General features: G+C 41.9%; 1 protein-coding gene across 1 annotated transcript in view; it reads left to right on the top strand.

The window, feature by feature from the left end:
* Positions 1-1,232: 1,232 nt before the first annotated feature.
* Positions 1,233-12,244, top strand: part of ppp1r12c (protein phosphatase 1, regulatory subunit 12C) — a 40,213-nt gene continuing 29,201 nt past the window's right edge. Inside the window, exons 1-18 of the mRNA XM_031867109.1 lie at positions 1,233-1,579; positions 2,700-2,874; positions 3,005-3,135; positions 3,524-3,642; positions 4,597-4,756; positions 4,901-5,045; positions 5,240-5,314; positions 5,415-5,479; positions 5,742-5,854; positions 5,944-5,999; positions 7,393-7,523; positions 7,697-7,784; positions 8,504-8,621; positions 9,293-9,408; positions 10,913-10,962; positions 11,308-11,347; positions 11,606-11,710; positions 12,098-12,148. Of these exons, the coding sequence (XP_031722969.1) occupies positions 1,371-1,579; positions 2,700-2,874; positions 3,005-3,135; positions 3,524-3,642; positions 4,597-4,756; positions 4,901-5,045; positions 5,240-5,314; positions 5,415-5,479; positions 5,742-5,854; positions 5,944-5,999; positions 7,393-7,523; positions 7,697-7,784; positions 8,504-8,621; positions 9,293-9,408; positions 10,913-10,962; positions 11,308-11,347; positions 11,606-11,710; positions 12,098-12,148 (1,947 nt within the window). The 5' untranslated portion in view covers positions 1,233-1,370. The remainder of the gene's footprint in view (positions 1,580-2,699; positions 2,875-3,004; positions 3,136-3,523; positions 3,643-4,596; positions 4,757-4,900; positions 5,046-5,239; positions 5,315-5,414; positions 5,480-5,741; positions 5,855-5,943; positions 6,000-7,392; positions 7,524-7,696; positions 7,785-8,503; positions 8,622-9,292; positions 9,409-10,912; positions 10,963-11,307; positions 11,348-11,605; positions 11,711-12,097; positions 12,149-12,244) is intronic.

The raw sequence follows: 12,244 nt of genomic DNA, 5'->3' as shown, positions 1-12,244 counted from the left end.
ACGTGACATGGAATTTGACCCTGTGTTCACATTGGAATGTTGACAAGCTATCTAAGAGTTAGGACTTAACATTGATTGTTTAAATCAATGCTGATTCACAGGTCAGAATGCATATTTGGAAAAATGAATGGAAGTAAATTCACATTTTAAGTCCATGCAGCTGAGCAAAATATATGCTTAACTTGCTGTAGGCCTGCTAACCCACAGGCATTGCATGACAAACTACAAAATGCAACTCTTTTGTATTAGGGATACATGATAAATTGGATATATTATGCACAACTTTTTTTGTCCATGGCACTTTGCATAAAAATCTTTAGCTGCTTCTTTTCTAAAACAGGGTTTACACCACTGATTATTTTTGGGCCTCTGTTGCTCATTGTGTGCCCCACGGATGTGGTGATCAGCAGCATTGTGCTAATATGTACGGGGAAGTTATTGCAACACCAACTACATTATACAGCAATAAAAACAACTCAACCTGCAGCACATCAGATTAACAACTGCATTGCTTTTACTGAGACAGACTGCTTCTTTCTAAACCCCTATTGTGGCTTGATGAATGCTGGTTATCCCAGCCTCAGGCTAGCAGCCACTGCAAGGTAGACAGCCCATGAGGATGAGCACTGCTGGATGGAGACATGCCCAGCAAAGTGGGAGGACTCGCACATCACTTACTGCCTTAAGGCAAAAGGTTGCATATTTCATCTTCAAACTAAATGGTGTACAGGTTGTGCGGCTTATGTAATCTCAATAAATGGCCCTACTGTCTCCATATGGGGAAGCGGACAGGAGGAACTTTGAATAGTCATGCTTGGTCAATATCCTCAAAGCTTAAGGCTTTTTCAGGTCCTTTAATAGTTCAGTCCCACTTATAGGGCACCATTTATAAAGGGGTAAAAAGTTGTAGTAGTGGCTCCTATTGTCTTATTATTGATTCGCTTTGGACCTTCTTAATTACCTTCATTGTGGATATAATTTCAAAATACAACTGACCCGAGTCTCACAATAATCTCAATGTCAGGAAGTGTTGTGCACAATTCGCAGACATGGAGCTTTACTGCATTTCCCCTCCACCCTATATACAGGTCTAATGGTCTAATACTTCCTAAATTCAATCAGTGGTCTACTCAATACACAGTCTATGGTCTAATACTTCCTAAATTCAGTCAGTGGTCTACTAAAGAACGGTGACGTCAGACAGACGACAAGCCTGAGCAATTTTGCGCGCTCCCGACGCCAACGAACACGAGAAGAGGCTTCCTCCACATCCAGAGCAAGAACCAGGAAGTATACACATGGAGGGTGTGTCGTTCCCTGCCAGTGAATGTTTTATTTTTAAAAACACAGTCCTCCTCCTCGGATAAATAATGGGAGACTCGGCGAGGACCAAGCGGCGGGAGCAGCTGAAGCGCTGGGCCGGCTCATGCACCAACAAAGCGTCGGCCGTGCCCAGGCGGAGGTGGCGGGGCGATGCCGAGAACGGAGCAGGGGAGCCGGAGGCCCAGTTTAGCGACCCGCCTAGGGACCAGCCAGTGTGTGTAGGCATAGATGAAATCAGTCCCCTTCTCAAACGACGGTGAGGAAACGTCTCGTCGAAACGTTTTACAGTAACGGCCCGGCTAACACCCAGCTAGCTTAGCTTAATATCTAAAGATATGCTAAAGGAGGAATGTTGTGCTTTGGCTTGGACAGGGTGGTGGGCAACATAACCCGACCCATATGTCTTTAAGTACAATATTCTAGCCCCCTTCAGCTAAATAACATCCACTCAACTGTCAGTGGCCAATGGTCATTATGCATGTGGCCATAGTTTGTAGTGTTTGTGTTAGCTATCTAGCTAGCTAGCTAGCTAGCTAGCACTTCTTAACAGGTCTGCTTGTCAAGCACCGTATTGCTTATTCACTTTTCATTTGCAGTGCTGCCAATACAGGCAGTGGCAATCTCTTTTAATGCTGTTCCTTTTTGTCTGATTGTCAACAAATCCCACGAGAAGACCAAAGCCACCAATGAACTGATCATAAAGCAAGTATTGCCTTTGTATTTAAAGCCTGGTCTTGCTTGTTTTCCCCCCCCAAAGACTTCAATTGTTAGGGAGCCCGACTGTTGAATTGTGTGACATGGTCCTAACATAAACTAGGCTACTATGGTTTACTTTGAATCAGTTCCACATACACTGTCCTACAGCTTTAAATATCCACTATCGCACCAAGATCCACAATTGGCAAAAGTCCCCAAGAAATACATATTTTACTCTTGTTTGAGTGTTGTTTGCAAGAAATGCCCAGCTGTTTTAGGGAATTATTTAAAAATAGACTTTGTATTTATGACATCTCTAAAGATGTAAGGCTTCAGTGCAGCTGGCCTTGGGGCTGCAAAGATCCACTGTTAGGGTAGGGATGCCTGAACATATTAAGAGATGGGAAAATGCATTGTTGGCTTAAGTATTTTCATTGGATTTGTTGACAGGAACAAAGCCATAGAATATTGCCAGCCTCATCCTGTTGATACCCCTTTAACAGTCATATCAAATCACATTGACTTTTCCTACAAGGCTACTGCAACTGTTGAAAAGTGTTTCTTTTTTTGTCTATTCCCTATATGAATCTCACTGGTGCTACAAGGCATGTTTCTTCTTTAAATTGGCCACAACTGCTTATAAGAGAGGTCATCTAGCAAACTGTATCCTCTGTCTTTAGGAAACGGGTGAGGTTTGACAGGGCTGCAGAGTTCCTGGCCGCCTGTGCCAGCGGAGACACAGAAGAGGCCCAGTTGATGCTGAAGGAGGCCAAAGAAACCAAAACAAGGAATGGGGAGGATGTGGCAGAAATTATCAACTGTTCCAATGCCGATGGAATAACTGCCCTCCACCAGGTGAGGCAGTTTCTCCTCGAAGGGTTTAAACGAAGTTTCTGGTTGATGCTGAGATGAATGAAACATTTATAGTTGCATTATTTTTTTACTTTTAAAAACTACTAATACTATTTTCCTCTCTTCTACACAGTCCTGCATAGATGGCACCATGGAGATAGTGTCCTTCCTGTTGGAACACGGTGCCAACATCAACCAGGTTGATAGTGAGGGATGGACACCGCTGCATGTTGCTGCCTCCTGCGGGTACCGTGACATTGCAGAGTGAGTAGAATACGTCTCTACAGTTAGCAGACTACAGCTAACAATAGTACAGTACTCTTTGACACTTTGGAGACATCAGAATGCAGCGTGGGTGCCAGAGTATTTGTGCATTCAACAATACTAACATTGTTTTCCTGTTTGGCACTCAGCTGAAGCATGAGTGGGCTGGCCTGGCACACAAATGCATGCAGCTCAAATGATTTAGCAGTTGATGCACCATTTATTTTCCTACAGTCTCTTGTTCTGTGAATAATGCCTTTTGGCATCGCTTTGAAGGTAACGTGATGGGATTAGGTGTTTCTATCTAGAATTGGTTGTCCTTGTGTAGACTATGCAAATGTTTCTGCAGTTATATGGATTCTGACTGTGTCCATGTTTGTTTTGACAGTTTTCTTATGCTGGAAGGTGCATCTCTCTCTGCTGTGAACTGTGATGGTGATGTTCCACTGGACATTGCTCTGGACGAGAGCACTGAGTCCCTCCTTCAGGGTTACTCTCTGAGACAGGGTGAGTGCTGTCCTTTGACAGCTACGCACCCCTTTTTAAAAGGATGCTTCATCATTTGTTTCTGCTTAATCTAGGGCACATGTGTTTGTTTCTTGATACGAGAGGAGTTTTAAATCCTACATACTTCTAAGAGGAAGCATAATTAGTAGAGATTCACCAATTTGGGATTTCAGGGCTGATAATAATTTATGATCTGTAGGGCTATACCAAATGTACTTTTTATTTTTTGCTCAAATTCAAAGCTTCTATTGAGATTTTCGAACAAAGCTTCAAATGTCGTCTGTCGTATTTTATGACTTCATCACCCCAAAAAAGTTTTTTTGTTATTGTGGTTATCTAAATGTAATTTATGGTCCTGTTAGATTGCTGCTAGACTGCCCCATTAATCCAGGCGTGGTTCTCCCTTTGTACGCAGCAAGCAGAAGAGCAAACTGTTTTTTGGCAACAATCCTACGCACCCATCACTGGAATCTAATTCTACAAATAAAATAATACTCAAAGTATTATTGTAGCCTTTAATCAGCCTTACAGCCCAAACTATCCGCTTGTTGTGGCCGATAACAATATGATAAATGAATAAATGTATTATTATTATTATTATTATTATTATTATTATTATTATTATTATTATTACAACTGCAACAATGTGAAGACAAAAGTAAATATTTTCATAATGACCGGTTCATTTTTTTTCTGTGCATGCCTGCATGTTGCTCACTGACCGACACAGAGAGCCCAAGAGCGAGAGAGACAAAAATGCACACTCAGAACATGGTTTTATATGGTTTCCACAGCCAAGGCTCAGCATTACTGGATGGAAGTATCAACTGATATTTCATTACCGGAACAATAACAATGATTTTGTTAATGATGCATCCCTAATAACTACCCAAATGGAATGCCTCATAGATAAAAGAAGAGACCATGTGTTTGACATTTTCTGTCTGTGTCCAGGTGTGGACTTGGAGGCAGCGAAGCGGCTGGAGGAGGAACAGATAATGACGGACGCCCGGATCTGGCTAACTGAGGCCCCACCCGCTGATGTAAGACACCCCAGGACCGGGGCCACCCCACTGCATGTGGCTGCAGCCAAAGGCTATCTAGAGGCTCTCAAGTAAGCATCTCCTAATGTTTTCCCTAATGGATATAATTTAACATTTGAACTTAGAAATGTTTTTTCTTTTCCAGGAAGTCTATATTTTGTCATATAGTGTATCATGCAGTGCTGCTGTTGTCAACTTGCTGTTGTGTTGTTTAGGATACTGTGTCAGTGTGGGCTGGATGTGTCAGCTACGGACTTTGATGGCTGGACGCCTCTCCATGCTGCAGCACACTGGGGTCAGGGGGAGGCCTGTTGCATCCTTGCTGAACAGCTCTGCAATATGGAGGCTCGAAGTAATGCGGTATGACCCAAAATAATTACAAAAGCAAAAACATCATTCTTCTATGTTGAGCGTGTTCTTTCATTTACAGAAGCAGCATTCACCATGACATTTTGATCATTTGGAGAAGAACTTGGTACTGGAAATGTAACATGCGTATTTATTTTTTTATTATTTAATGGTTAATTTTTGTCACGTTGTTTCTCACTTTGTAGGGTCAGACACCATTTGATGTAGCGGATGAAAGCATTGAGGAGCTCCTGGAGGAGTTATCAAAGAAACAAGCAAATGTGAGGGAGTTTGTCTTTACCTGGTATTATATGCATTTACTTTATGTGATTTTTAACCAAAAGCACTAACAGCTGTCTCTCTCTCTCTCTCTCTCCATAGTCTATATTGGACAGGCAAAACCAACAAGGCTCCACCGCTGCAAACGCACCAAGCAAACGGCGGAGGTTAGTGTCTATCTGTAACATATCCTGAATTAAATGTTTCCCAATAAAAACACTTTTTAATTGTTCCCTGCTGTGAACACATAGGGCAGGTTTCCCTGACAGGTATTAAGCACAAACTAAAAACAAATGAACATGCCAGTAACACCTTCATCCATAAACATTGCCATGTAATCAACGCAGGAGCTCTGAAGAGTTTCTTTGAGCAGTGTCATCCAATAAGGTCCCTCGGTGCCAACATCTGTCCCCATTTCATGTCTTCCAGGAGCTCAGTGTGCAGGATGAGTAGTAAAGAGAAGATGAATGTGCAGGACCAGTCTAAAGAGAGGGGTGTTTCGGGAAGCCTGGAGATGAGTGAGGAGAAAGAGGGCAGCCCTGGTAAGCTGTGTAACCTGCTGTGTTGATAGAAGTACTACAAACTCTGTAAATGCCTGTGATTCCAACAGATGCTGGTTCTCTTTTCCCAGAAAGCTACACCGTGTCCAGTCCAGAGAGTGTGACCACAGCAAGCCCTGCTGACAAGGTACAAATTACAGTGCACATCAGCCAAGTGTTTTATATGAAGTCCATCATAGAAAAGACAAAATGTGATAAAACATCCTTGATATTGCAAATTAGAAGAAAAAAAAGCCATAAAGTGGTATGTCTAATGTTCCAGCAATTAAAAAACAAACAGCAGTGATATATATATTCCAAATGGCAAAGAACGTATAGTTCAATACTTTCCACCTACCTGACTGCCTACCCTAACCCTAACGCTTTCAACAGAGGATATTTAGGATTTTTTTAAAGTGGAGTTGCATAAATTACTTATCTATAGTCAGTGTGTTACCTACAGTAGATGGCGGTCAGCAAGCCCCCAGTTTGGAGATGCAGGCAGGACTACAGACACAAGAGCAAAGTAATGTACTGCTGTGGTCGCGGGTGATTTTTTTTTTTTCACCGCTTATTAGGGGTGCAACGGATCACAAACCTCACGGTTCGGTTCGGATCACGGTTCTTGAGGCACGGTTCGGATCATTTTTCGGATCAACAAAGTAGAGGGGAGGAGACAAATCTAACTTTGCTTTCCATTTATTAATTAAAGAACTTCAAGAACACTTAAAGAAAAGAACTTTGGGCTATAGTCTTACATAAAAACAAAAATATTGAAGATGTCCAATTTGAAACAAAATGAAATCCCCAATTCTGTTAAGTTTAAGTGCAACATGAGGTATGTTGATATCCTCGTCCTTTGATCAATATTGAAAGAAAGAAACAGCCTACATACCGTAACGGTTTCGTCCACCACCCTTATCTGTCATTATAAGTTACAGGTTAAGACAAAATTCTCCCAAACTTGCGACTTAAATGACGCCGCGGCTTCTCAAGTTCCTCCGCTCGCCATGACTTTCGCCATTAAATGCTTTTAACCTGCTCCGTTCACGTGAACACACTACTGCTTTATATCTGTTCACTGACACTCTGCATTGATATTCGGGGACTTGTTACTTGAAAAGGAACAGCAGCAGTAAAACTGTACTACACACTATGATGATTAAACTGTAAAAAAGAGAGAGAAAAAATACTCAATTGATCCGCGGTTCACGAGTGATCTGAACCGTGAGGGCTGATCCGAACGGATCACAGGTCGATCCGTGATGCGTTACACCACTACCGCTTATCCTTGGTGTCAGATAGCCTTTACTGACGGGGAACTGAAGCTGTTATAAACATCTATGCTCTCTTCAAAAGAACAATACTCCATTGACAACATCAGTAACTTTACACAAGAGTTGCTGCCCACTAACTTTTTAAAGAATGTTGACTAAAATGAACATTATGCTGACATTGGGGCCATGAATGAAAAGTTAAATTGGGGACAGTTGATTACAGTTAAGCCTATGGCCTTGTTTCTTGTGTCTTACTTGGTTCAGACACCAGAGGAGAAAGGCGAGGAGGAGCATGATCAGGACAAGGCGAACCGCACTGCCAGAGTCCAACCAACCCCTCAGACGAGGGAGGCGGCGGCCGAGAGCCCCAACACCCCCAACACTGACAGGCGCAAGTAAGAAACAACACAGTGTTTGGAACACAAAACATTTTTGTATTTAATAAATAAATGAAAAATGCCGTCCCCAAATGGTTCTCTGAATGTAAAAAATGTGAGTTATGATCATGGTTAAAATGTATACAATACTGTTTATGGAGCATATTATTTGTGTTTGTTGGTGTGTTTAGGTTCCAGGCTCCAGTCAGAGACGAAGAGTCTGAGTCTCAGAGGAAAGCTCGCTCTCGGCTGATGCGGCGGTCTCGCCGCTCCACACAGGTACTGCTTCACATCGGTTTTATTATGTGCAAAAAAGGTTTGTAACAGGCAATATATTTGTGTTTCAATATACAAAAAAATGTTTCTAGAGCAGTGTTAACAACATATGGAGTATGAGTGGACCTGTTTTATTGAAGAATAGCCACTGACTGAGCTCCTCTAATTTGGTGATTCTTCATAATAAAGCCCCCCTTATTTTGAAATTTAAACTTTTATTTTGAGGCAGCAGCTATCACCAGTCGACTATATAATCATTCGATCTGTAAAACTGAGTTTTTCCACAAAGGCACCACTTGTGTTTACCAAAGATGTGCTAATCAGTTTTGTGAACACCATTCATTCAGCATGAAGAAAAGCATACAGTTGATAAAGAACCTCAACTAAAGAAGTCTTAGTTGACTAAGACCTTATCAAGTGGTCTAAGAGGGGCCAGCCCTACAGACTTGACAGTTAATGTGTCCTGGCATGATCGGATAAACAAAAAGTTGCACTGAAAAGACAAGTGTAACCACTGAGTAATGCTGTGCTTAACCGTATTATTCCAGGACATGAGTGACTGTAAGAGCAGCATCATGCTGCCCCCCCCCTTCCGAGTTACAGATGATGCTTTGCATCAATATTTTCATTATTTGGGACAGTGTATTTTCACCAAGAAGACTGTTTAGTTCGGACTGTAATATAAGGTCTTTGAGTGATTTGTTTTTGCTCTGTGCCGGCAGGGTGTGACTCTGACGGACCTGAAAGAAGCAGAGAAGACTGTCCCTAAAGCTGCAGATCCACCGCCTCGCAACATCCAGCCTGTCAGCCCCATCGTTACTGTCACACCTGCTGAAAGGGGTGAGTGAGGCTGAAGTGCTAGAGCCATTTCTATTTACTGTAATACTAGATACAAACATGCTGTACATTGTGGGTGGAGTGCTCTTCCGGATAGTTTTGAAAGGTTGAGGTTTCCTCACGTGCTGTAAGGGCCACTGCTGCTGGTGTGGAGGGTTAGGTGTGGTTCATCTGGCAGGGTGGCTACCATATATTCATAATGTCGTGGGTAGTATACTGCTTCCTCTTTACTATGTTTTGGTCACCCTTTCCCACACTCAATGCTTTTTTCTTTTTTTTTTTTATGGGGAACTGAGCATTTCCTCGTCTGATATATCCGGTGACACCATGTTTACATAAATCAGTCAAATACATCCGGTCCGTTTTTTAAAGATCACAAAGCCAAACAGAGCATTTTGTTCATGTTAACTAATCTCGCTACTCTCAACTTACAGAGATGGAAGTAGAAACTGAGGTCAAAGATATGACAACTTCCGGTTTCACAGAAAGTTACATTTGGAAACTAATCTACCTGATTCCATAGTTGCTTAGATTAATCCTGAACTGAGCTCCAGTGACGCATCTGTTAAGCACCTTTTGTGTTCTAGCCGTGTTTGTTACATGTTATTCATTCTTCTTTGGATCTTCACACTGGCGTGGGACGTGGTTAGTTAGGTTGTTGACTGTTGTTTCAGATACAGACCTGGTGAACGAGGTGGAGCTGGAGGGAGAGAAGCGTCTGGGAGTGAAGGACAGGAGGAGAGGGAGGAGGGAGCGACGCTCCACTGGCATCGTTCAGCCCAGCGGAGAGGTAAGAAAGAAAACAACCTTACATCATCTCAAACATGGCAGAGAGCTCACCGCAGTGTTTCCCATTGATTACCTAGACTGTGGCGGCCCGTCAGAGTATATTCTACCCCGCCAGAGTGTCATAATTAACCTGCATATTTGTGCAAAATAGTGCAACTTATGGTGATTTATTCACTCATATTAAGGAGATTCATTGAAAGCACGAGTCATTTTTGAATTTGTATTTACAATATTCATCAAAATTGCTTCACCAGAAGGTACAGGCTGGCTCACGTAAGGCTGTAAATGACTGTAGGCTGTGTAACTATCTCTCACATAGTGCGCGCATATGTGCGCTTACACAAACGCACACAGGGGAAAAGTGAGAGAACTTCCTTCCTTTAGAAGCGTATGTTACTTCTCACCTTTCATTCAGTAAGAGAAATAGATCTTAGTCAGTTATACAGCTGTTAAAAAAAAAACCACTGCCATTGCACCATAACGTGCAGAGCATCCGGTTGCCGCCATTGAGCTTGAACCCCCGGAAGCCTGTACATGAATACAGCAGTGTGAGGGGGGGAGACCACAACAAAAATACAAGCTGTCATACTTTCCGCAAACTTGCGGTCATTATATATTTATGCTGGACTGCAAGGATTTTGATTGAAACAAAAAAAGGCTACAAAATGTGCAATAATCTCATAAAATACATTGCAGCGAAACCCCATAAAAACTGTAGCCAACATATATGCCTAAAATAACATTTTGCTTTGTTGAGAATGTTGAGAGCACAAGCACACTCTCCCTCTACACACAATGAAGAGTGTTATCCATCAGGGACTCATAATAACCGAGGGACAATGTACGGCAGGCTGGGCATTATTGTACAATGAACCACGACAGTGAACAGGAGCCTGACTCAAGGCAGCACAAAAAAAATCAAACAAACAAAATGTCAATGATTAGGATGCATTCCATCATACACAGCAGTGTATTTGTCCCAAGGCATAATCATGAGAAACTGGCTTTATCTGGTGGAAAATGGTAAAACTACTATTTTGCATCCCAAGCTCTTGATTAAAAGCTTCATATGATGGACTGTAACGGCCATGGGATCAAAAACTGTGGTTTCAATGGGGACGTTTTTGTCCTTAAGGGTCTAAGTGACTGTATTTTGGCTACACATTTTATTATAGACTTATCATAGGAGCTCAGGTTGAACTCACACCCTTGCCTAATTGTATGTCGCATGCATTAACAGCCAAAATGATCAAAAAATAAAACAGCCAAAATGTCCTTATTAAGATAGAAGGGTTAGGAACAAGCTAATACAGATTATACTGTCAGACAGTGTAGAAGAATGAGTTGATTTTAAAGTTATTAAAGGGGGAAACCAAATAGAAGAAGGCTTAATGAAAGAACCGGGCTTTCTGTTGAGTGTATTATTTCAGATTAGACATGCAAGCAAAGTGCTGTTCTAACTGTAGTGTTGTGCAGCTGACAACATGAGCCTTTTTGTTTTTCAGAATGAAAATGACGATGATCATTTGGAAGATACAAACAGTAATACCTACAAGTGAGTGTGTTTTCCTCTCTGTGATGTTTTATTGTAATTTCACATATTTCAGAGACAAACTACTTTTTGGTTATGCATTTCTTTCCCTTTTAAAAGAAAAAAGCTGGATTTTAGTCATGTTGTGGTGTTTAATGTCTGAAATGATGGCCGCAGGGGAAGATTGTTTAAACATGTTTGACTGTGTGCTCTGAATTTGTATGTGCACCAACTGGTTTGGCCTGCTAGTTGTATGTAGTGTTATTTTCAGGACATAATGGTGAATTCTTAGTTGTATCAATGTATAGCCTTTGTTTGTGTGAAGGATTTTCTTTCGGGTGTTTAAAAGTCTCTTGTGTGTCTCTGCAGTGAGAGTCAACTGGGGGACTTATCAGCTGACTACAGAACGGTATGTGTCTGACACTTTTCTCACAGAACAGCTCACATATTTCTAAATACAACACACCTGAGGGCTGAGAGTGAATTATAGCTGATATCTAAACCAGCCAGAACAGGAGTGATACCCAGTAAGCTGTAGGAAGGAATGAACAGAAACCCCCAGTAGGCCGTACTGTAGCATTACCCATGCTATTTCCACCTGCACATGTGAGCTTTTATCTTCAGGCTGTTGTAGTTTGAATATCTTTGTTTGTGTATTTCTCTCTAGCTGTACTTAAAAGTTCTGCAGGAGAACCTGGCGCTTAAGGATGAGCTGCAAGAAAAGGAGCTGCTGCTCAGCCAAAACAAAGTGGAGCTGGAGAGACTCCAACAGGTTCAGATGGTTGCTGCTACATCTTAACTTTTTAAGAATGTGTGCGTTATGCGTTATGCTATATGGGCACTGTAGTTTGTCGGCCATAAGGTAGGTAGGTGTGTGTGTGTGTGTGTGTGTGTGTGTGTGTGTGAGAGAGAGTGTGAGTGTGCACAGCAGCACAAAGATGTTTATCTTTCATTTTCTTATTTTATTGAACAGCAGCACAAATCATCCCCTCTGTAAAAGTCTTTCATGTTTGGATTTGTCAATCAGAAACTTTTACAAGTTATATTATTTCATGAGCATACAATTTGAGAATTTCGGTGAGGTGGAAAGTTGCCATAGATTGCAGCAGTTGTGTAGTCCTACGATCAGCTGTTTGAATACTGTTTCTCTCTGTGGCAGAGTCAAGAGTGCAGCACAGACAGACCGGCTCTCCTGGAACTGGAGAGATTTGTAAGTCTGTTTTTTTTCTTCTGCGTCTGTTCTTCTAGGAATAAACCTGTCGTGTGTGTGTGTGTGTGTGTGTGTGTGTGTGTGTGTGTGTGTGTG

The sequence above is a fragment of the Anarrhichthys ocellatus genome, unplaced genomic scaffold, assembly GCF_004355925.1.
Source record: "Anarrhichthys ocellatus isolate YVR2014 unplaced genomic scaffold, GSC_Weel_1.0 scaffold38, whole genome shotgun sequence".
Lineage (NCBI taxonomy): Eukaryota > Metazoa > Chordata > Actinopteri > Perciformes > Anarhichadidae > Anarrhichthys > Anarrhichthys ocellatus.
The sequence above is the reverse complement of the archived record's forward strand: the minus strand, read 5'-3'. Positions and strand labels throughout refer to the sequence as shown.